This window comes from Zalophus californianus, chromosome 5 (assembly GCF_009762305.2).
Source record: "Zalophus californianus isolate mZalCal1 chromosome 5, mZalCal1.pri.v2, whole genome shotgun sequence".
In the NCBI taxonomy this organism is placed as follows: Eukaryota; Metazoa; Chordata; class Mammalia; order Carnivora; family Otariidae; genus Zalophus; species Zalophus californianus.
In genome coordinates, this window is record NC_045599.1 from 21,444,029 (window position 1) to 21,469,326 (window position 25,298).

Sequence of the window (25,298 nt, forward strand, 5' to 3'; positions counted from 1 at the left end):
CCTCAGTGAAACAAATAAACATTTCTTGAGTGAGGGAGCATACCTTCCCCAGTAGAGAACTCTGTTAGGTAGCCTCAAGCGGTAGAATGAGTATCTCATCTGGAGATTAAAGATCTTGTCCCTCGGTTTGATCTTCGGCAGCTAAAAAAAAAAAAAACAAACAAACCTCTTTTGTGTGTGTTTCCTTATTTATAAGATGAGGAAGTTAGGAAGGCCTGTTCCGACCACATGAACTTGACTAGGAAGTCTCTGGGGCCATGTCTGGAGCGTGTGGGTGCCACTCAGTGGACAGGTAAGAACAGGGTAGGTGAGTGATGCAGGCAGGCTGGGTCCGGGATCTCAGGGGAGGCTCCCCCAAGACCAGCCAAGAGGGTCCTTGGCTTCACACAGGATGGAAATCAGATGCAAGCCAGAGAAAATGGAAACAGAGCTTACTGAATAGTGTCAGTGACAGAGAACAGCAGATGGTGTCTCTGGGAGACTCAGAAAGGAAAAGAGGATGAGTCTTGTCCCTGCTTGAGGTTCAGGGTTTATATTAGAGAAGGATTTAGGGTACATGGTCCTCCAAGCATCCACGGTAGGGTCCAATCAAAGGTGAGTGTCTGGTGAACAATAGGTGTTATTCTGTGAATTACCGAAGGTAGGTTTCTTGATGTCAATGTGCTAGAACATATTTGGGATCTGGCTTTTGGGTGTTACCAGGTGTTTGCAGCCTAGGACAAAACTCAGAGAATAATTAACTTTCATGCGTCCCCTTGAAATGGGAGCAGAACTTTCTAAAATGGATTCCCTTCAGTGTTCCTGCGTCCTGAGGGCTGACTGCCCACCTCCCCGAGAGCAGAGCCACAGCCCTGCCACGGAGCTAGACACCAAATGCAAGGAGCACAACTGTGTGACAGACAAAGTTTACTCTTTCTGCGCCCTTCTATGGACTGCAGGAACTGAGGACAAGCTTTGGGGACAGCTATTTTCCTGCGGGCTCTTCCTCTGTGTCGGCTCCTGGTTAGGGCACAGCCTGTGACCAACATGTGGGACGCTTGCCCTTAGAGCGTAACTTCAGGGAAGTCCCAAAATTTAGCTAACTTCAGACCAAGTCCAAATCTTCTCCTATGGATACATTTGCTTCCGCTCCATTATGACAGATCTTTGGGAAAACGGATAAAAATGAACTGTTCTCTTTCTCTCTTTTTAAAACTTAACACACATGTTAAAAAAATAAAAATAAAAAAAGAAAGAAAGAAACGGTTAGCTTTTACACATTTCATGACGTCTGGTATCTGCTCCTGTTCCCCAAGAGACCCCGAAGAGAGTCAGGTGATGGCACAGAGCCGTGGTTGGGGAGGTTTCTGGCCTGCTGGGTAGCAGAGGACCGGGACTCTCTAATCCGCGCCACATGCAGTGACCTGATCGGACCCCGCAGGACAACAGAGGTCTTGCTGTCTGCTCGCAGAGCAGTTGCTCAGAAGCCGGGGTACAGCTGTGGCCTGCTTTGTGGGGAAGTGCAGTGTGACTTGATCTTTTAAGCCCCTTTCTCCCTATAGGTCTTGTAAATAACAACTGGTCCGCAGGACTACCTGCCCTGGGGGGGATTGAGAGCTGCATTCTGTACTCAAGAAGGCATTGTTTCATGTAACCCTAACTTCCTCAGCAGGGAGAGGGGTGGGAGACCCAAACCCCAAAGCAAAGCCATTTTGTTGTGACCCAGAAAATCCAAGGTGAGGAATTCAGAATTGAAATCGAGGAAGGCAAGTTCCTCCCAAACCTCAAATTCCTTAGAACTTCTCTAGGAAAGTAAAGAAGCACACCCAAGTCAAACCCTCTACGTGCCTTTGTTCCAAGTCAAACAATCGACTCCGAATTCGGGCCAACAAGTAGCGGAGAGCCAGAATTCTAACCTGGCACAGTGACTTTGGAATGTGTGATGCCCTTTGGTTTCCATTTGCTTCAAGTTGAGGGATAGTCAGATGGCGCTTTGTTGCGTTTCTGGGTCTGGGTTCTGAAGGAATTGTCGTCTCTGGGAGAGCAGGAGAGGAGACATTCTGGCCCCCAGGAGGAGGCAGTGATGGGTCTGGGGCCAACGGAGGATTACATCGTTGTTATTATGCTTGCTGACATTTGCCTCGGGTTCTCGCTACCCGATTACAGGGCCGTGCATGCGCCGTGGAAGAATGTGTGAATGTTTGTTTTAATCATGCAGATGGGTAATAAAAAGAAGCAAACAGGAGTCCCCTATCTCTTGGGCAGTCATCTGTTACTTCTTAGAATTTGGCTTACTCTAGATATTTCTTTCTTTCTTTCTTTTTTTTATTGTGGTAAATTAACATGTAACCCTTTTTTAAGGGTAGGGTTTTGCGGTATTAAATGTATTCACATGGTGTGCAACCATCACCACCCTCCCTCTCCAGAACTTTTTCATCTTCCCACACTGAAACTCTGTACCCGGCAGAAAGCAACTCTCCATTTTCCCCTTTGCTTCCCGCCCCTGGCAACCACCCTTCCATTTTCTGACTCTATGAATCTGACCATTCTAGATACCTCGTATAAGTAGAATCATACAATATTTGTTGGGTTTTTTTTTAAAGATTTTATTTATTCATTTTGAGAGAGAAAGAGAGAGCATGAGCAGGGGGGAGAGCAGAGGGAAAGGGAGAATCTCAAGCCGACTCCACCCCTAACACAGAGCCCGCTGCAGGGCTCCACCTCATGGCCCTGAGATCATGACCTGAGCTGAAATCAAGAGTTAGTGGCTCAACAGAGCCACCCAGGGGCACCACAATATTTGTGGTTTAGACTAAGACATCACTTAGCATAATGTCTTCAGGGTCCATCCATGTTGCAGCACATGTCAGAATCTCCTTCCTTTTTAATGCTCAATAATATTGCCTCATATGTATATACCACATTTTATTTATCCATGTATCCATTAATAGACATTTGTGTTGTTCCCACTTTGGGGGTATTAGGAATAATGCTGCTGTGAGCCTTGATGTACAAATCTGTTCGAGTCCTTGCTTTCCATTCTTTGTGAATATACGCCCAGAAGTAGAATTGTTGCATCATGTGGTAATTCCATGTTTTAAGTTTTTTGAGGACCCGCCATACTGTTTTCCGCAGCAGCTGTTTGTGCACCAGCAAAGCACAGGGTTCCAAGTTCTCCACATCCTCACCACCACCTGTCATTTTGGGGGTTTTGTTTGCTTTGTGTTTTGATAATAGCCATCCGAATGGGAGTGCTGTGCTGTCTCGTTGTGATTTTGGTTGCCTTTCCCTAATGATTAGTGATGCCGGACATCTTTTCCTGTGTATGTTGGCCATTCCTATATCTTCTTTAAAGAAATATCTGTTCAAGTCCTCTGCCCATTATTTTTTTTTTAATTAGGCCACTTAGTTTATTGTTGTTGAGTATAGGTGTCTTTTTTTTTAATGTTCTGGATTTTTATCAGGTATATGATTGGCAAATATGGATTCCCACTGTGTAGGTTGCCTCTTCACCCCATTGATAGTGCCCTTTGACACACAAAGGTTTTTATTTTTATGAAGCCTGATGTATCTGGTGTTTTTTTTTCCTTCTGTTGTTTGTGCTTTTGGTATCCTACCCAAGAGATCGTTGCCAGTTTGCTTTTAAATATTTTAACATATAGCTCCTTTCTCTCTAATACCACAAAAACTGTGACTTGTGGAAATGTTCCTTTTGAGGGAATTTTGCTATGGAGTGGCTCTTTTTTTGTTTGTTTGTTTGCAGAGGGCCTTAATATAATTTCAGAATTGGTTGACTTCACTTTCGCCATGCTCTACCCATCTTTCTTCTCTTCTCAAGATCACAAAGGCTCATTTGTGGATAAAGAAAAAAGAGAGAGTGAGGGAAAGGCTTAGTTTGAAAAGAGCCTCAATCATGTACATTATACGGGCCAAGGAGAGAAAGGCCAGATTGAAGAAGTCTGGGGAGTATGAGAGGGCCCTGTGGTGACATGGCTGGCAGGAAGTATCTGACACTGAACTGGACTGCCATTTGTCTGAGAAGGCTGACATCTATTTCCTAAAGCTCTTTTCTCCCCTCCTCAGGCTGGAAAGATTCGTGAAAATGAGGCAGGCTCTAGGCACAAAACCTCTAGGGAACTGGCGTCCAGTCTGCATCCCAAGGACTGAAAGACTTGTTCCATAGACCCTTCTCCAAGTGTATAGATAATGGCTTTTATCAATGTTCGTTCCTCTTTAGAAAACACCGTATGTTCCTTTCATTTTTATTAAATGCTGGTAAGACTCTTCTCATCGCTCAGAAAAATCCTTTCCCTGCTTGCTCATTTCTCGCACTTAGCTCGTTATGATTTCGGGATTCTATTCTGTGCACAAATCACCCTTAACAGGAGCCACGCATCCAAAACGCCACGGATCTTGCTTGGTAGGAAATAGCCACTGAGGAGTGCATCGAACATGTATACAATCTCATCCTCGAGGAGCAAATTCCAGCCAGAGAGAGAACGCCTCCAGGACCTTCTCCTTTTCACTGGACTATTCCAGAAGAATGTATTTACAGGGTATCTGTGTTTTAGTATTTTCCCTTGACTGCTGCTGCCACCGCGTGTCACACCTTCTGGAGCCCTGGGCTGTTGTTTACTTTTGGTGATGGTGGTGTGTCCCTACCTGGCGTGTGCTCAGGGTTGAGCTTGTGCTGACATTCCTGGCTATCTGGTGGGTCTGGTCTGAAGAGTGGTTCCCTATACCAGTCACTGTCCCCACGCTGCTGGCTGCACTGTCACTCGAGTTGGGGGTGTCTGGATTTTTGCCCCGTTAAAAAGTGGAACGGTGGCTTACTTTATAAAGGCAACCCTTCTCAAAAGAGCTGTGGCCTCATGCATAGATCCACACTTGCCTGCATGCCCAGGCTGGAAGGTGTCCGTGATGAGCTTTCCTGAGGACAAGGAAGGAGGGCAGTGGGTTTCTCTGACATGCACGCTAGAGAACGAGACGCTACATTCCTGAAAGTCAAGTTTGGTGGTTTGTTCCTAGGGCCCAGGATCCTGAGAAACCCGCTCCTTGGTGTTGCCCGTTCACCGCGTGTTTTAATGTCATCATGACCTCAGAAGCTGGGAAATGCCTTCCACCTGCAGCAAAACTCAGTGATCATCCCCAGTTTAGTGTCTGCAAGTAGGCATCCCAACAAAACCACAGCCCAGCCCCTGATCGCCTCCCCTTGCTCCTTTGCCTCCCCAACGGTGCCCCATATGTCATGGGCTGCAGGGAAGTAGGGTGGAGGGAAGGAGGGCGAGGAGCAGAAGTCAGAGCAAGCCGACCAGGCCCTGCAACCGGCTTCCCTGGCACCAGGAGAAAGTGCCTTCAGCTGGCACAGCTTTGCTTGTTTGCCATGGAAATGCTGGTGGTAACAGAGACCGGTGCCATTCAGGCAGCGAGCGGGAAGCTGCTTTCATGGGGACGCTTTTTTGGCACCGAGTCCGACATACACTCCAGTCAATCACGGTAAAGTGCCTAATAACAGATGTGGTAATTAAGCCTGAAGAACTCTGTCTCTATTTTTCCGTTTTTATTGCAGGGAATAACAAAGTGCCTCATTAAACCTCCAATCACGCTGATTTTTGAATTGGGCCCACCGGTATTGTCAAAAATGACATCGCTGCAAGGGCCTTCTTCCTAAGTCCTTATCAGCCAACGGTGCCCCCAGGGGAAGGGTGGATCAGTGTTGGGGAGGACAATCCGGTTCTTTCTGTAGTGCCCTGTGCACTCCAGTACCAAAGCATATGAAGATTCCAGGGGCACAATCAGATTCCTTTAAGTAACTGCCATATAAACAGTTTTAGCGTCTACGTGCTTGTGTGAATATAAAATGCTCCCTGATGCTCTTAGGTTCAAATTATACTGCTTATAGCAAGAAATTAACTTTGGTTTTCAACCCTAGAAAGGTTTCAGATAACCTGAAACCATGGTAAATTACCATATTTTAATAGGATAAATTATCTGGGAAAAAACATTTAATTACATCTGAAAAGGTCTGTCTTTGTGGCAGTTTCTAAGGCAAATGTCTTCATTAAGGTTGTTTTTCCTTCTTTCTTTTTTAATGATGAACATGAGTCTGGCTCATCATTAAGGAAAATGAATCTAAGAGTTTAATGACCTGGGACAGGTAGAAAAAAATATATGTCCTTAATAGTAAGAGAACATGGCTCGAAACTTCTCTTGAGCTCTTCTGAATAGTTCAGAGCTGGTTCTGTGTGATTGTGGTGCTCTTGGGAAAGAGCCAAGTGCTCTGCCCATTTCTGCCTTGGCCCTATTGGATAGTGTCAATTTGGAAGCTGTATTTATATCATGGAGATAATTTTTTTGTTTCTAATCCAGGGTGGCCATAGGCATGGAGATTTGGGCAGACATTTTGTTTTGAATATTTTGTAAAGGCTCTGGATCCCTTCATAAAGTTATCGATTCATTTCCTTGTCTCCTAATGCATAATTTTGAGTTTTTCAGGATATTTCCAAGAGAATTTCTAGTTGACTATGTTCTTAAATGTGGCTCTTAATCTGACTCACACGAAACAGGTGATTGGTAGAGCATAATCAAGATTTAATCTCAATTCTTATATTCATGGAGCATAAACTTGTCCTACTTCTAATTTGTATATATTTAACATTTGGACATACACATGCATGTAAAGGTGTACCAGCCTTAATGTTACTCCCTATTTGTTGACTCATCTGACACCTAATGTTTGTAATTTACTTTTTACCACCTTTATCCATATAGGCAACATTTTCCATCATTGGTGTCAAACATGTTCTTGCCAAATATGAAAGCAGCCATGTTTAGACTCAGATTTTTACCACGTTAAAATTTGTTTTAAGAAACAAAGATACAGGACGCCTGGGTGGCTCAGTCAGTTGGGCATGGGACTCTTGATTTTAGCTCAAGTCATGATATCAGGGTGGTGAGATCGGGCCCCACCTCAGGCTCTGCGCTCAGCTCCAAGTCTGCTTGAGATTCTCTCTTTCCCTCTCCCCGCGCCTGCGTTCTCTCTGTCTCTCTCTAAATAAATAAATAAAAATCTAAAAAAACCCAAGACACCAAAAAACCAAAACAAAAAAGCAACAAAGATACAGTAGGAAAGACCTGTGGTTCAAAGATGCTATGGTCAGGATTATTCAGTTGCAGGCCAAGCTAAGCTTTTCTTTACATAAGATTCAGATTAGTTTTCTTCTGTTTTTCCTAAGAACAGCAAGATCTTCTGGGTTAACACAGCTCAGGTGTTAGTTTCAGTTCTCTTGTTGGGGAAATATTTCTATAACTTAATGAACAGACCTTTTAGATGAAATGGCGACTTGGCCAAGCCAGAGCAGCCCTGGGCAGAAGCCCCATCTCTTGGTGGCATGGTTTCTCAAAGTCACCCGGGCTCCCAATGAGGTGTTCGTTGCCCCTCCTACTCTCAGTTATCAACCTCTCACCTCAAGCCTCTGGACTCATGTCAACTACCCGTGATTCATAGAGTGCGATCCCGGGTTGCCCTTCACTCTCTCAGATCACTGCCCGCCATGATGTGATTCTTCTATGCACTGTAGCCCCAAGTTTTGATCTAGCTCAGTTAACAACCATTCATGGAGCATCTGTTATATTCTTACAAATGTGGAGAGAAGTGGAAATCAGGGACAAGTACAGGGAAAGACTAGAGCAAGGGGCGGGCTTTGCTTTCCAGGCGTTTCTAGTCGAGTTGAGGAGGTGAGATGGGCTACGTCAAAAGACGAACCCGCAGCCTCAGGTAACAAATACGTATCAGTTGAAGGATGTGCAGCATTGGTTCCATCGGAGGTTTCTATTGCAGTTTTTAGTGAGAGGATTAAGGATATTTTTATTTAGGTCCCAACACATCATTAGCTGGATATTTAATGAGAACATAAATTATTGCAGAGAGAGAAATAAGTTGACAGGAAGCTTATGTAATGGTTTGAATTTCAAACACTTAGTGAGGCTTACACGTTGACCCGAGGGAATTACAGAAATGAATCATAAACCCTTGAAAATTAGCAGGGCAGGAAAAATATAATCTGTGCAGGAAATCATTTCCATCCTCCACAGATTCTTCAATTGAGATGGTCTTCATGGGCAGTTTAAATCCATTAGGTTTTAGTTTTCCTTTTTAAATGAAATGATTAGAGAGTTTAAAACCTTGAACAAATGACAGTGATACAGTTTATAGGAACTGATTCTTCATAAGAAGGAAGTGAATGTATTCAGTGTGATGGGGTCAGCTTCAATTGGATAGCTTTCTGCTATCTGTAGTTTCCATCATTTATGATGAAGTGAAGACATTGCTATTAGAGATTTTGAAATTTAAAAAAAGTGTCAAGGAAGAGGATTTATAATAAAAGCAAAAGGGAAATGACATTTTAAAAAGAGCAAGAATGGAAGGGAAGAAATTAAACAAAATGTTGTAAATTTGGGCCTGTGTCCCTGCAGACTTCAGAGCTCACGCCTTTAGTTCAAATACCTTTAGCTTCTTTAGTTCAGATTGCCCTTAAAGAGTTATCAGGATTTGCTTTTAAAAGCAGAGGTGTTATTCACCATGAAACCTGTAATTACTTTAATATTAATGTTGTAAATAATTAATATTATTTTAACATTAATGTTTACTATTTAACATTAATGTTTAATATTTAATGTTAATGTTATTTATTTATTCTGAACATTATACTTTGTGTGTATTTATGCCCACCTGTGCTTTTCATTTCCTTGCCTTATTTAGGTAATGTACAGATGCTTATGTACATTTGGGGTCCATTGAAATGTTCTTTCACTTGCAGTCACGTTGTGACCTTCATCAAAGACCATCGGAGACCTTAGTTGCTTTTCAAAATTAAGCCTTAAAATTATATAAACCCCTTCCTTTTCCTTTTGTCTATATTTCTAATGTATATTTTAAATCACCTTATATATTCTTTGCTCCTTTCTAGCTTGTATTTATATTACACTTCATGAACACATTGAAGCAGGGCAGTCCTGTAGTTACTGTAGACTATAATAATCTGGTAATGAGTGAGGGTTCATTCTAGGGTATTCCCAGACATTGTTTTACTGGTGAAGTTTGCTGAGATGGGTCCCTATACCAGCATACACAGTGCACCCTAGGAATTGTGCTTTTCAGCCATGAGGACTCAAGTGTTCTTCTTAGCATAGTAAAAGGTTGCCATTGAGAGGTTTGTTCCATTGCTCCTTTGCCCCTGACTCCGGTACCTTCCTTTGTTACTTCTTTTGCCCGACTCCCAGCCCATCCTGGCCCGTCCCTTTGCTGCTTCCGATGTATGCTCACGGTCACTTCATTGTGTCTGTAGCTGAGATGAATACCAGGTCCGTAAGAATCATGACTAAATGTAGCCATGTCAGAGCAGAGCCACTTACTAAGAATACAGGAGTGCCAGTGAAAAGAAAACTTTAACCTTTCAATGAATTTACAGAATAACTACTAATTAAGCCCTTGAAAGTATCCATAGAATTCTCTTACAAAACAACATAAAATTTTCCCTAACTGAACTACATATTTTTCCAGCAAAGCTTTTCATTGTTTTTCTGTATTTATAATTCCCAGTGTTGTAATCATTTTGTTTCAACTCTGGGATTTTCCTTTGCAGTGGTAGAGTTTAGCAATTAAATGGGACAGTCTTGACCTTCCATTTCTTCCTCTATATATTGAGAAAAATATTTCAAAACCCAAAACAACTGATTTACGTGTTCTGAGCTTTGTCTTTCCCATGGGTCATTCATTCATTCATTCAGTCAATCAATAGTCAAGAGATGTTATTGAGCCCCTCATATGTAACAGGAACATGTAGAGGTGAACAATGTACTGTTTTGACATGAAGGAATTTACCAGCTGGTAGAGACATGAATGAGACAATGGTGAATAAAATATCGTGCCTTTCTAGTCTGCAAAAGTCCACGTCATCTACTCCCAGGATGCACCAGGAGGATGGGAACAAGGAAGGCTGTTTAGATTGGCCTGGGAGCACTTCTAAGAGGAAGTAGCATTTGCTTCTTGAAGGATAACCAGTAAAGTCAGGTAGCAGCCACTGCTCAGGTGATAGAAATCATACATGCATGCCAGAACTTTCTAGATGATAAGGTTGGGCTCAGATTATCTTGAGTGAAGGAATGCCAGTTTGAACTTTACTGAAAAGGAAACCTCTCAAAAACTTTTAAGTATAGGGGCGCCTGGGTGGCGCAGTCAGTTAAGCATCCGACTCTTGGTTTCAGCTCAGGTCATGATCTCATGGTCAGGAGATTGAGCCCCTCGTTGGGTTCTGTGCTGAGTGTGGGGCTGCTTGAGATTCTTTCTTCCTCCGCCCTTCTACCCCTCCACCCCTGCTCTTGCTCTCTCTCTCAAATAAATAAATAAATCTTTAAAAAAAACTTTTAAGTATAGATGCGTGATATTCTGATTTGTGTTTTGACAGAATTGGGGGCAGCCTGGAGGACCAGTTGGAAGTTGATTGGTAAAAAGAATAAATGGATCAAACTGAAAAGCTATTCAAAAGTTAGTGTTTCTAGACTTTGGCTTTAAATTTGCTATTAGTAAAACCTACTTTATCTTTACAATAAGAAGTCAAACTAAAGAACCAATACTACCTCCCTGCTTACTGCTGTGGTTAGAACTGGGAATAAAGTAGATGAATGATAAATGACAGAGGCATATTATTTGTCAACTTTTTATTTTGTATTTCCATGTTAAAATGAAATTTAAAACTTAATGACCCTCTCAGGAATAGTCAACCAAAAATTGGCCATTTCTTCATTCCTAATAGAAGTTTTGCTGATAGAAGTTATAATGGTGATAATTTAAAGGAATGCAATCATACTTAGTAGGTACAGTTGGCATCACAGACTGAAAATGATTTTAAAAGTACTTTTGAAAGCAGATAAAGTGGTCAAATGATATGTCCAAAAAAGTAAAATCATCCTAGAATATACAAAGCTTATAAATGCATGAGGTAAGAGGGGTGGCTTAGTTGGTTAAATGGCTGACTCTTAATTTTGGCTTAGGTCATAATCTCAGGGTCATGGGATCGAGCCACTTGTCGGGCTCTATGCTCATCAAGGAGTCTCTTTGATATTCTCTCTCTCCCTCTCTTGCTGGCCCTAACCTCACTCTCTTTCTATCTCTAAAATGGACAAACAAATCTTTAAAACAAGTAAATAAATAAATGAGATAAGAGATGACAGTTCTTGCAATAATTTTGCCACTGGAGCATTGACTGATGCCTGAAAAATTATGAAAAATAAATTAATGAAAAACATTTCCAATAAGCAGATCAAGCATAATTGTCTGAGAATAAGAGAGAAAAAACTAAAATGCCCATAAAAGTTGTGAAACTTGCCTTATTTCAAACTAACAAGGTCAAAGTCCCCCCACCCCAAAACTTGTAAAACACAAAAAAGACAAGTATTTTTAGGGTAATTTAAGGTTCACAGGGATGCACAACCACCTCATGGTACATAAAAATTATTAATTCTTGGAAAACTCATGACTTGAAATACCTATTTTTCACCAGATTTTTATTTGTCCCATTTACCAATTCCAGATCTTGCTAGACTCAAGAGAGGTCTTACTAGATCCAAGATTTTTTTTAAATTCTTCATTCAAATCCACATATTTGAGGTGCCTGGGTGGCTCAGTCAGTTAAACATCTGCCTTCGGCTCAGGCCATGCTCCCAGGGTCCTGGGATCAAGCCCTGCATCAGGCTCCCTGCTCAGCAGGGAGTCTGCTTCTCCCTCTGCCCCTCCCTCCCACCCAGCTTGTGCTTTCTCTCGTGCTCATTCCTCCCCATAGATAAATAAAATCTTTTTAAAAAATCCTCATATTTTTCTCCTCTTTATACTTTATTCATTAAATTCATTCATTCATCCATTCAGTCACCCTCCTCTCTGCTAAGTGCTGCTCTAGGTACAAAAGATACCCACAGAAAACCAAAAAGCATCATTGCAGTGAAGAAATTGGGGGTGTCCAATTATCTTTTATCAGCTCCTTTGTGACAGCCATAAAACTTCTATAGGCTCATGTCTAATTTTCTCTTTCAATGCACAGACTGAGTAGACATAATTCCTTGTGAGCTCCTCCTCCTTGATATGAAAATAAGTATTCACAAGTTGCTTTATGAGTCTTGGACATTTCATCAATATTTTAGTGTTAAACTTTTAGAAGAACCCTAGGACTTTTAATTTGCATATTTATATTCTATTAAGACTGGCATCAGCCACAGGAAAAAAATGTAATTTTGTCTTGATTATCTTTGGGTGCAGCAATTCATAATATTGTGCAAGACACACTGACAGGATCTTGAATTTGGGGCCAATATTAGCCTAAGGAGAATCTATTTATGAAAGAGTTTTGTGACCTTGGGCATACACTGAATTTCTCTGGATCACGGTATCACCATTTGTAAAATTAAGAGTCTTGGACCAGCTTCCTGCTACAGGCTATGTTCATACAAAAAGCTGATGAATCTTGGGCATTCTGGAAGTTTACAAGAAAGGCAAATGGAAACTATAACTCTCTTTGTAAGTTTAGAAGTTTGCTTGCCATTCAAGCTGCTTTCCTGGCTGTTATTTATGAAAGAGAAGTAAAGCAGAGAGAAGATAAGTGACTTGACAGTGATCAGAGTCTGATGCCGAGCCACACTAGAATTTTCCTTGGTTGCCGTACTTCCCTGTCCTGCGGATGGCATGCGGATCCTGAATTACCCTAAAAATGGCAGAGGAAGACAAGTACAGAGAGATGCAGGGACATCAGAAGAGAGAATGATGGATAATGTGAATGAAGGAAGTAGAATGGAGAATGGCCCTTAATTTCCTATCAATATGAGATTGTTCTTGAACCATTATTCAGGGTCAGACAGGGTCACTTTGTGAATAAAAGATCTGTCTAGATACCACAGGAAGTGGTATTGCTACTTCAGCATGTGGTACTTTATCTACTAAAACAAAGCCCTATTTTAGGAGTCATAAAGTTGGGGTTTGGGCTGTGGCTTCTTATATTTGCATATATATGCAGTTGGTGAGGAAGCGGAGGTGGGAGGGAAGGCTGCCCAAGTATTTTCTCCTTAATGTCCGGGCCAAATGCAACTTCGAATAATCGTGTTCTTCCGCTTACTTATATTTCTTCAGCAATTTGTTCACATTTTGCCTCAAATCTTCAAAGCCTTTGACCATGTGGGCTTAAAACCATGAGGATGAAAGTGTCCAGACTCTTTTGTGGCCATGCCTGCTTCGAGCCATATCTGTGGTCACTCTGCATCCTGGTCTGGATTAGTGGTTCCGAACTGAGCAACCCTGGGAAGAATGGCATTTGAGTCCCGTTGTCCCTGATTATTTGAAACATCTGTACAGTGTAAATATGGAAATACCTTTTGCTCTTTCTTTCCTCCTTTCTTTCTTTCTTTTCTTTCTTTCTTTCTTTCTTTCTTTCTTTCTTTCTTTCTTTCTTTCTTTCCTTCCTTCCTTCCTTCCTTCCTTCCTTTCTTTTCTTTTCTTCCTTCCTTCCTTCCTTTCTTTTCTTTTCTTTCTTTCTTTCTTTCCTTCTTTTTCTTTCTTTCTTTCTTTCTTTCTTTCTTTCTTTCTTTCTTTCTTTCTTTCTTTCTTTCTTTCTTTCTTCCTTCCTTCCTTCCTTCCTTCCTTCCTTCCTTCCTTCCTTCCTTCCTTCCCTCCTTCCTTTCTTTCCCTTCTTTCTTTCTTTCTTTCTTTCTTTCTTCTTTTTTATTAGGCGACATGCCCAGCATGGAGCCCAACAGGGGGCTTGAACGCATGACCCTGAGATCAAGACCTGAACTGAGATCAAGGGTCAGACACTTAACCGACTGAGCCACTCAGGTGCCCCTATGTTTTGTACATTCTAGTTCAGATTCTCAGTTTTGGCCAGGACATACCTTGGTCACTTGGAGAATCCAGCTTTTAATGAATTTGCATTTCAAGAAGCATTTCTTGCTCCATTATGGAGGTGGAATGTTATTTTAGAAAGACTATGGCTTTTTCACTGGGTGAAGATGATTTGCCTGAAATTAGGAGCCCTGACTTCTGGGTTCTAGTGTTGACCATCCACAAACTCGCTCTGTGATATAGCTGAGTCACCATAACTTGGGGCTCCAATTATTTCTTCCATAAAAATGAAAGGATTTTGATTGGAGCTCATAACGCCTTAAACTCTAACTTTCTCTTCCGTGTTTTAGTATAAAAGCTCTCTGGACCCCGAGATATGTGTCGTGCCCTGGAAACTTTTAGGAACCAAATGAGTGTTACAAACCTAAATTATAAGGCCTGTTATGAAGTATTAAAAAATAGAGGAACGCTCTGTGTGTGTGTGTGTGTGTGTGTGTGTGTGTGTGTGTGTGTGTGAGAGTCCTTCATAGAATCTGGACAGATAGTTGATAAGAAAATTTTCTAAAATCTTGGTCCCCTAGAAATTCTTTCCCGCATAAGATCTTTGTTCTTCTGTGTTTTCTTAAGTAAGAGATCATCTTCAGGGAAAGGAAGGCTTGAGTTGGATTGCTCAGCTGTGCCCTAATAGTAAGTATCTCAGAAACTAAGGGTTAGTGCAATGACCCAGAGTTAAGAGACCAGGTGACATATGGGTGGCCCTTGTCATGCCAGTGGTGGGGGCAGAATGAGTGTCATCATCCTTCCTACTTACAGCAGTATGCACCACTGCAAAGGATCTTCCTGAGAAAGAGACTGTGCAAATACATAGGCTTCCCATTCCTGTCCCTGTCTGCCTCTGACCCCATGTGTAAGGAAAGACTTAAGATTCTGATGATACCCATGTATCCTGCTGTATGTCAGAAAGATATATTTTCTCCTTTTCCACTATAGTATAATCTGACTTTTTTTTTTGTCTAAAGGAAACTGCCTTCTTCTGTCATTTATTTTATTGCAACTGGATTTTTTTCTTGCTGGCATTGTGTCAGGGGATTGGTCAAACCTGACCCATCAGCTTCTTCAATCAGTATTGTTGGTTAAAAGAAAGAAAAAGGCAGTAGGTCTCCCTTTCTTCTTGGGCTGATCAAGTCCTATTTTCTAGTTCATTTTTCTCAAATCCACTCATTCTTTGCCTGAGGTCTCATGAGCATTTGGATGTTTTACCTCGAGTCAATCATAAACCATGATATTCAGCGCCCAGTGCTGACGTGTCTCTAAAACTCCTCTTCACTCACTCGGTTTTCCACTCTGTGTTCCAGACAGTCTTGCCCATTTGCCTTTCCCTCTGCAAAATTTCTTTCTCTGCCTTTGCTCCCAGTGGTTCCTCTGGGTACAACCTCCCCTGCTCCATCTACCCAACAAAATCTGCAACAATGCGATCTTTTATGCCCACTCACCAGTTGGGAAGATTTTCTCAACTCTCAAATTTATTTGGTAACCCTCTTTTGACCCTAATCCCATTTTACATTGCTTTGTCATTACCATAGACATGATACCACTCTTGTGTTCGACTGTAAACTCTGCCTTCTCCAGGGTTTGCTGATTGAAAGAACAGTTGTTTGTTTTTCAGCAAAGCCTTTGAAAAATTTCTATGTAAAAGATGGTTAAAATAAGGACATGATTAGGACAGTTGATGAAATTTGAATCAGGTCTCTAGATTAGATAGTAATATTGCATCAGTATTAAATATTTTCATTTCGGTAATTGTACTATAGTTACATATGTGAAGGTCCCTGTTAGGAAATGCACATTAAAGTATTTAAAGGCATAGGGGCATAATTTTATGTACAGATTACTCTCAAATGGATAAATGTGTGTGTGTGTGTGTGTGTGTGTGTGTGTGTGTATGGATAGTGGTAAAGTATACATTACTCTCAAATGGTTAAAGGTGTGTATGTGTATGTAAGTGGATAGTGATAAAGCAAACGTGGCAAAATGTTAGCAGCTAGTGAGTCTGGGTGAAGGTCATTCTTTGTTGTATATTTATAGCTTTCAAATAACTTTGAAATTATTTCGAAATAAAGAGTTAAAAGCAAAACAATAATTAAATTTTATTTATTTTACATATAAATTTTATTTCTATCAGAAATTTTTATGTATTTATTTCATATACAATTTATATATATTTTCAGAGATCATCATAGAAAACTAGTTCAAAGGCAGGAAAGGAAAAAGAGCATTTATTTGTAAATGAAAAAGCAACCCAGAGAAAAGTTTGGAATCCACCCATTTAGTATTTTGTAAGTGACCAGTAGGGCTCAAGCACATGGGAACTCTCTAGGTTATCATGAGGCAGCTCAGTTACCTCAGAACTTAGTGGCTTAAAACAGTGAACGTGCATTACCTCAGTTTTGGTGCGTGTCAGGAATTTGGGAGAAGCTCAGCTGATGGCTCTGGCTCAGGAGCTCAGTACATCAGCAGGGGCTGCAGTCACCTGAAGGCTTGACAGGGGCTGGAGGATCCACTCACATGGCTGTTGGTGGGAAGCCTCCCCTGAGGCTTCACTTTGCTGCTTGAGTGTCCTAATGACATGGCAGCCAGCTGCCTGCAAGAAGGGTGGTCCAAAAAGCAAGATGGGAACTGCGTTGCCTCTGATGATGTAGCTCTCGAAGTTATACTCTGTCGTTTTTGCTGTAACCTGTTGGTTGCACAGTCTACTCATCGAGAAAGGGGCTGACACAAGGCAGGGATCATTGGAGGTCAACCTGGAGGTTGCCTACAACCCTAGGGTATAATTAGGGCTGCCAGAGCATAGTTGTTGAAAAAAGAAAGAAAGGGTAAATTTTATAAAAGGGATAATAGAGCTTTTTTTTTTTTTTTCTTTTTGGTGGAGGCCAAATAAATTAGGACTCCAGATGGAGAAGAATGAGTGGGAATGTTATTGAGGAATATGAAGTCATGAGAAGTTTAGGAAGATCAAGATGATTTTATTCACTGAACCCTGGAATGAGAAGTGGTGCTTGAAGTTTCTTTTTCTTATAAAAAAGAGAGGTATTGTTTCCCCAAAAGGAGATGAGTAGACTGAACCGAGCAAATAAAACTGCAATTCATAATGTTTTAAGCCACAACAGCTGTTCTTATTTTTTATTTTTTATTTTTTTTTAGAGAAAGAGAGCCGAGCTGGGAGGTGGGGAGGAGTAGAGAGAGAGAGAGAGAGAGAGAATCTTAAGCAGGCTCCATGCTTAGCACAGAGCCTGATGTGGGGCTTGATCTCAGGACCTTGGGATCATGATCTGAGCTGAAATCAGGAGTCAGTTGCTTACCTAACTGAGCCACCCAGGCACCCCAACGTCCCTTATGAGTCTGTTCTTACATCTCTCTCTTTGTTTTTCTGATTCTGGGTGTTTTTACTTTCTTTTTTTCATGATCAACATCAGAAGTTAGTTTTCTTAGTTTTTTATTTTGTATTATTTTATTATTATTCTTTTTTTAAGTAGGCTCCACACCCAGCCTGGAGGAGAACACGAGGCTTGAACTCACAACCCTGAGATCAAGACCTGAGCTGGGATCAAGAGTTGGATGCTTAATTGATTGAGGCCCCCAGGTGCTGCCGCGTTCTCTGATATTGACCCTATATTCTATGATTTCTGCCAGTCTCACCAATTCTTACTTTCACTGGTTTCCCATATACTTCCCTTAGTCTACCCCCCAAGGGCAGATCCACCCCATACCTGAATGCATGAACTTCCACCCCTTTCTTTGCCCCCAGTCCCTTTTCCCTTCATTGGATTTTGCACACCCTCTCTGTGTTAATCTCCAAAACACCTCTTTCATCTAATAATGCACCCTGCTCAAAGACTTCAGTGTATCCCATTGCAGGCAAGATAAAACCATATGAACTCCTTAGCCTGGTGCTCAAGACACTTTATCACTGAGCTCTGCCTACTTTTCTAGCACTGCCTCTCAGGATTCCTTACAAGTCCTCCTGCTCTCCACCCGTAGGGCTTGGCTCCCACTTCCCTCTTTGCCTCATGGCCCCTTGCCATGGTTTTCATTTACTCAAGGCTTCCTTTTACCCGGATGTGATGCCAACAACAGACCACAGATGTTGTAGTCATCAGCCAGATTGGTTCAAATCTCTGCTGTTCTAATTGTCTGTTTTCAAGTGAAACATTTAATCTCAGCCAATGAGATTATGTACATGAGGTGCAAGGCATGAGGTAGATACTCAGTGATTTCTAGTTCTTTTTCTTTTGAACACTCCTGTTCATGTTCAACCTCTTTCATGAAACTTTACTGCTCACACTGGTTTTTCCCTCCTCTTAAAACTCTGGCCCTTTGTTTCTACGTTGACTCATTTGGCAAATAATAGTTTATTTAGAATTTTTGTCCCTAGTAGATTTTAACCTGTTGAGGCTGAGACTGTGCCTTATAAGGCATCATGGTCCCCATAGTTGCTTGACTTAGATCCTTAGTGAGTACTGTTTGTGGAATTTTCCATGTGCTGTGCATGGGATACCTAGGGGTGTTTTAGAGTACTTCCCAAAGTTGAGGATGTGTGGGTGATCAGGGTCCCCCTCCCCCCAAACTACCCTTTAATGCCACCTAGATAATACGTGCGGAGCTGGTAGGTTAAGTCGATGAGACTGTACCTCTCTGTTCCCACAACAGCTTCTTCTGGGCTTAACCATGCCTGCATCATGCTGTATTGAAATGGTCTGTTTGTGGCTATTCTTCATGTAGCTGGTGAGCTTCCTCAGGGTGGCCCAGAGCCTGGTAGCCTCAGGGCTTTGCCTCGTTCTTGTTTGGTGTGAAGTGTCCAGTGAATGCCAAAACTGGTATGAAACTCTCACTTCCTGCTAATGTGTAGGGATTTTTTTTTTTTTGGTTGCTTATAAAACCATTATAAGTTTGTAGAATAGGAATTGATAAATTTTTTTGGTGTTAATAGCTGCACTCACTTAACTTATATTCTCAGAGTCTTCCAAAGAATGCCGTGTGACTGCCCATATAAGATGATTTAATGTGACTCAGGAGAATATCTCTGTTGTGGTGTTTGATGTGAGTGAAATAACATGAGGCTTTACACACACACAACATATATGGTACTTGCATTGCTTCAGATAAAGAGTTATGCTTGGTTGAAGTCATACGCTGCTAGAATAACTAGCTTTGGATGATGAAAACAGAAATCACAACAATGCCTCCTGGATTCTTTTTATCTGCAAAGTAGTATTTCTGTGGAAATTCTCATCTGGGGTTGTGCCCGGTGTTACTCTTTTTTTTTTTTTCTTTTTTTTTTAAAGTAAGCTCTACTGCCAATGTGGGGCTTGAACTCAGAACCCTGACATCAAGTGTCACATGAGTGTCTTTTGACATCTTTGATACCCCCAAGCTGGAGCTTTGATACTCTATTCACAGGCCTGAAGCTCCAGGAAGAACACAGCATGCTCCTTCTGTCCCAGTTGGGCAGCCTTTCTGAGGAAAACCTAGTATGTTATTTACAGATAACATGATAGAGTGATCAAGGAAAATTGGTGGCTTTTGGTACCCAGAGAGGGGGTAGGGATTGTTGGAATGTGACTATTCTTAATCATGAAATTTATTTTCACTTAGAAAACTGTGAGATGATTTTAGGGAAATGAGCTTGAGGAAAAACTGGTTGAGGGCATCCAAGTTATTTCTATGAATGCACTTAATGATTCTGGGAAGGAAATAGATTTTAGAGGCAGAAAGGATTGTCTGGCATCATTTATCCCTCTGTTGTTGCAAAAATAAATTAGCAAGTCAACGCCCTGTTATTTATTTCTCCCTAATACACTGATAAACTACTCCCTATCATCAGAACCTAGATTCATCCATTGTAAGGATTGTATTCAACCTGATTATTTATTGAGGCTTTTGTGAGAATAAGCAAAGCCTGCCTTCCTAGTAGGTAGCAAGAGTTAATCCTACCTGCTGTGTTTCTTTTTTCTAATAGGAGCACTTTAGCAATGCTAATCAGTTGTACTGATTTTCTGTTTTGATTTTTCCATAATAATTAAGTGAATGATATGAAATGCAATCAAGTTTGGCACTAGGGGGTTCATGCAAATGACTCTCTCTTTTTTTTTTTACATTTTAAATTTTGTTAAATGGAACCATAAGGAAAGTTATTTGAAGATGAAGACTGAGTGGGTGGGGGGTAGCAGAACTCTTAATTTAGAGTTTTGAATATTTTCCAAATGTCTATTTTAATGAAGCAAATCACCACTGTGTTACTTTTTTTCCAATTGAAATAATTCTATTTTTTAAAGATTGTGTTTTGTTTTCATATGTGCTCCAAAGTGGAAGATTATAGTGTAAGACAAGATGGCACAGCTTAAAAGAGAGAAATGGGGGGAAAATATGTTGAACTTTCTTCCTTCAGGGTAGATATAAAGGAAAAACTGTACTCGCATTTACTCAGCGAAACCTATAGAAGAATACAAATAAAGCAGGGAAATGGTATATGGAGTGTCCTATCTATTTCTTATTTGGGTTTTTTCTCTCAGTGCCTTTTATTCAATAAGACAGAACAAAAGGAAGAAGCATCTGTGTTTCTGAATATAATGAAATGTTGTATTTCTGTAGTTTCTTACAGCTCATTGACATGTCTGTGAAATGTCCTTTCCCCACATGGTATATAACATTTGAATTATTTTCTCAAAGGGTTTTAACTTGTTTATGTGAGGTTGCATGATCCTTGCATCTGGATCTAGCAATTCTTTTTGCTTTTGATGTTTTATACTCTAATGCAGGTTATTCTAGAACTCAGTTAATTTTTTGTATTTTAATTTGGAAAATCCTTGGGGAATGAGACCCGCTGGATGTATATATACATTTTTTTAAATTTCTTTATATTTTCCCTTCTGTAAACACCTCCAGCAGCTTGGCAATGCAGTTAGATTTTTCTGTATGCCAAATTTCAAAAGCAAAGGGGAGGTAACCAAATTTTGCTTTTTTTTTTCCCTGCCATCCGCATAGAGAGGTTAAAGCCTTCATAAAGCTTCACGTCAAGTGCAAAGCAAGAAGGGCTACCAAAGATTAACGTTAAAATTTTTACATTAAAGGAAAACACACAGCCTTTTTCTTTTTCTTGGCAGTTTGATTCATTGCTTCCAGCAATTTCTAACTTTACAGACTAAACATTTCTAATTGGAAAATGGATGGTTTGAGTCTAAGATGGTGACTCATGATATAAACTTTCCAATTTGGGGTAATTGTTGGTAAGAAGACGGCAGATTACTGCTGACTAGCACTCGTTTTGTCTTTGAGGAGAGAATGAAAGTTAATATATATATTTCACACTTCCCTGAAACAAAACACTTACCCTGACATAGATAAAGCAATGAGACAGGAGGTATTTGCCATGCTTGTTTGTTACAACTAAGTATATTAGAGGTTTGCTTTTTTTGATGAATGAGGAAAACATTAGCAGTGTATTACATGTCTTCAACTGTGAAATGGGGATCATAAAAACACCTTTTTCTTAGGTAAATGACTGTGAGGGTTGGATAGATCATGCACATAAAAGATTCCGTGCCCTGGGCTTGGCCCCCGGGAGCCGGTGGGGAAATTATTGCTTATCATCATCATCACTGTTCATCATTCTTGTTAAGTGGAAAAGCTTCTTTGGTTATATAATGTTGAGCTTCAGATTTTACAACTTCATGACAGACACTGATAATTTGAATTAATTTATAAGCCCCATTTTGGCTACCCATTTATGCTTTTTATGTTAGAATATATTTTGTGATGATGGAAACTTCCCTTTTAAAGATTTCACAGCCTCTCATAGTGGCTTATAGTATCTTCTCGTTATCCTACACATTCATGGTATTATTTCCTTATCCTAAATCAAATGTTGTCTTTAGTTTTAGCCTTTGTGCAGGTAGAGACAGGTGACTTGTCACGATATACTTGATACACTTATCCTTATAAACAGCCTTGATTTTGAAGGATTGAATACTTCTTCCCTTGATCTAGTCTCTTGACTTTGAAGGATGAACTATTTCCTAAGGTTAGGTTTTTGCTGGTATTGTTGTTTATTGTTTGTTTGAAGATAAACTTACTCTCCACCTTTTTTTTTTTTTTTTTGAAGTAATCTCTACACCCTGCATGGGGCTTGAACTCATGAGCCCAAGATCAAGAGTCCCACACTCCAGGGAGCCTGGGTGGCTCAGTCAGTTGAGTGTCTGACTCTTGGTTTTGGCTCAGCTCATGATCTCAGGGTCCTCAGACTGAGCCCTGAGGCGGCTCCATGCTCAGTGGGGAGTCAGCCTGAGATTCTCTCCTTCTGCCACTTCCCTGACTCATGCCCAGGAGCTCGTGTTCTCTTTCTCTCAAATAAATAAATCAATCTTTTTTTTTTTTTTTTTTTTAAATAGGAGTCCCATGCTCCACCAACTGACCAGCCTGGCATCTCAATAAACTTATCTTTTTAAACCACAAGGTCATTATTCAATAAATTTTGTTCCCATTTGGTTCTGCACTTTGTGGTATAGAAAGTTAGTATAACTTCTCAAAATGCCAGCTTTCACCCGGAAAATAACTGCTTCGGTCACATAATCTGGCCTATTGTTACTAGTTTCCCTAGTTTACCAACAGGCAGGTCAATACCTGTTCTCTTTTTAAGTAGTAAATGGATCAGCTATTTATAGTTCCGTGTCCATTTTTGCAATAATTATATAAAATCATTTTATAAGTGTGCCAATTAAACGTTTCCTTCTGACTAAGGGATATGTTCCTGGAGGTGAGGAGCTGGGCGTGAGTTCCAGGTGCAGGCCATGCTGTTATTACACACCCGAGCTGGTGAGTGCCTGGCACATAGTAGGTGTTCAATAAATGCCTGCCGATGACTTCATGTGAGTACCTCCTAGGAACCTCAAACTTGACGTATCTGAACCTGAACTAAAGCTTCTTCCTCCCAGAAGGAGAGGGTGTCTGTGCTTCTCATCTTAGTGAAGGGCACGCCATCTACCCATGGGGCTCTTCCGGAGAGCATTCCTCTCTCTTACTCTCACATTCAGTCACCCACCAAGTTCTACTGATTCCAAGTCCTAAAAGTCTCTCAGATTTGGTCACTTTCCTGCAAGGTCGGCATCATTCACCAGTGAAGTTCTCAGACTTGGCAATGGGGTACAAAACCCTTTGTGCTATGCCCCTGTCTCTTTCTCAGCTGAATTAATTTGAGCTCCCCAAAGTGTGCCTGACCTTCCCTCCCCTCTGGTTCTGCCTGCATGGAACATTCTCTTTCCTCTTGTATCTGCTTTGCGGGCCTCTTTTGCAAATAAGCTGCTGTTTGTTTTTCCGTTGTGTTCATTCTTCCTCTCAAGAACACCAGGTTGGTTTTCTCTAACACCGACCTCTAAACAGCCTTACACCTTTTTCTGTACACCTATGAACAAACCTCTGTAAGATGGCTGGTTTTGTTTCTGTTGAGCAGACAGGGAAACGGAAGCACTAAATATAAGAAATGTATGTCATGATTATTAAATTATAGGCATCTTAATGGCCAGGGACAGAAACTGTGTCTGTATTTGATGTCCAGTTTTTGCACGGTGCCTAGGATAGAGCAGACCTAGCAGACGTTCCATGGCCATTGAGTGAATTATTGAATGAATCTCAGTTTGAGCCTGAGGTGCCTCTCTCTTGAGTCAATGGAGCTTCTGTTTCATCGTTTACCCTCCAGGACAAATGAGGCCAGATTCCTCTGTGAGCCCTCTTCTTCCAGAAGGGAAATATGCCTGGTGAGAGAATCTGGAAGTCTGTGTTGCTCTGAGTTGTTCGGGTAGATTCCTTTAATGTCGGCTGGCCTGGATGAGAAGGCCTTTTGTTGTGGTGGCAATTAATGATGATTTGCACATTTTAGTAATTTACAAAATGGTGACCACCCTGCACAACACAAGAAATACCTCTCTCTTGGACCATGAAATCTGGTGACCCGTCTATTTAAACACATGGCTTGTTATGCGTGGTTCAGCCCTACTGACAACTGGTCCCAAATGGTTGTTGTACTGAAAAGAATTCTGTTTGGGTCATTTTAATGCTTCTCTAATTTGGATTTTTGTTTTCTTGTAGGTTGTTCTTCCGAAAAAAATGGTTATCTCTTTGAACTCATGCCTGAGCTTTATCTGTTTCTCGTTATGCCTCTGGAGCAGAACAGCATCATCCCTGAATCTTGAAGACCCTAATGTGTGCAGCCACTGGGAAAGGTAATCATTTTGAGAGTAGTCTGAAAAGTAGTTTCTGATGGTTTTTTTAATATATTATCATTATCAGCCTGATATATAAAATTAGACTTTGAGAAGAGATTATGAAATTACTTTTATGTAGAAACCAGTGGTTATATTAATAAATTAGTACTCTTCACCTTGGTCTTATAGAATATAAAGTGAAAAAACTCTGGTCTATTGATTCTAACACAGGAGCAATCATATCCTGCAGGGAAAATATTACTAGCTCCATTCATATGATCTCCCAAACATCTTCTCCCTGCTCTCAGTCTATTTTGCAGTAATCTGGGGGAGCTGGACTTGTGCATGGGAACCAATGGGTGAGCGGCGAAGGACAATATGGAATAATGTACTGAAGGGTGGCCAAATATGGTACAAAAAAATTGGGCTGTATGTGGCCTGAAAAGGGCGATGTGATTTCTGGAGGCACTGGAGAGGGTACATGGACATAGTGTCAGCTGAGATGCTCTCAAAGACCTGAATAAGACGAGTGGATAGCAGTGATTGAGTAGAGTTCTAGGCATGGAAGGTGGCTTGAAACCAGTGCCATGCAGACCGCTGAGGGTCTTGAGCAGCAAAACTAGAGTCAGTACGGTCCTGAAAGAGGGCAAGATTGACTAGATTACACCAAAGCAGATGATGTATACAGATTAGGGCAATGTACAGTAGGAGATGCAGAGGAAGGGACAACACAACAGGTCATTGTCAGAGAGCTTAGAGTCCTTTTTGGAACACAAAAATAGTACAAACCATCTAGTGCTACAGCGGAATAGTCAAATGTAGTCTACACCACTCTACTGTGCTACTTGCATTTCTACAAAAGCATCTTTAGCTACAAGTCACATTGCGAGTGTCAGCTTTCCAGAGAGAAGGTGACACCCTTCTAGTCCGCTCAAGCACTCCAGAGTAATAGGTCATTTTGATAACTGTAGGCGCTATTTCATCGAACTCTCCGTCGTTTTTCCCTGTTCTCAGCACCCAGCACCATGAGTAGCACACGACGGGGGACACATCCAGCCACGACTGTCAGCACAGGTCAAAATGAGCACAGCTCGAGCCCTTCAGGCACAGCAGCTGTGTTACTGTGGGGGCATCCTGGTCTCTCACTCACAGCATTATTTTTTTCAGTGAGGGCTTCCCCATGT

The 25,298-nt window shown here is 41.1% G+C and overlaps 1 protein-coding gene across 5 annotated transcripts in view; it reads left to right on the top strand.

The window, feature by feature from the left end:
- Positions 1–25,298, top strand: part of MEGF10 (multiple EGF like domains 10) — a 164,640-nt gene that overhangs the window by 17,046 nt on the left and 122,296 nt on the right. For 4 of the 5 annotated variants that reach the window (XM_027607061.2, XM_027607065.2, XM_027607063.2 and 1 more), the window contains exon 2: positions 23,999–24,132. In XM_027607061.2, the coding sequence (XP_027462862.2) occupies positions 24,017–24,132 (116 nt within the window). In that variant the 5' untranslated portion in view covers positions 23,999–24,016. Of the gene's footprint in view, positions 1–22,654; positions 22,783–23,998; positions 24,133–25,298 lie in introns of all 5 variants that reach the window. The other variant, XM_027607064.2, reaches the window with a different exon arrangement.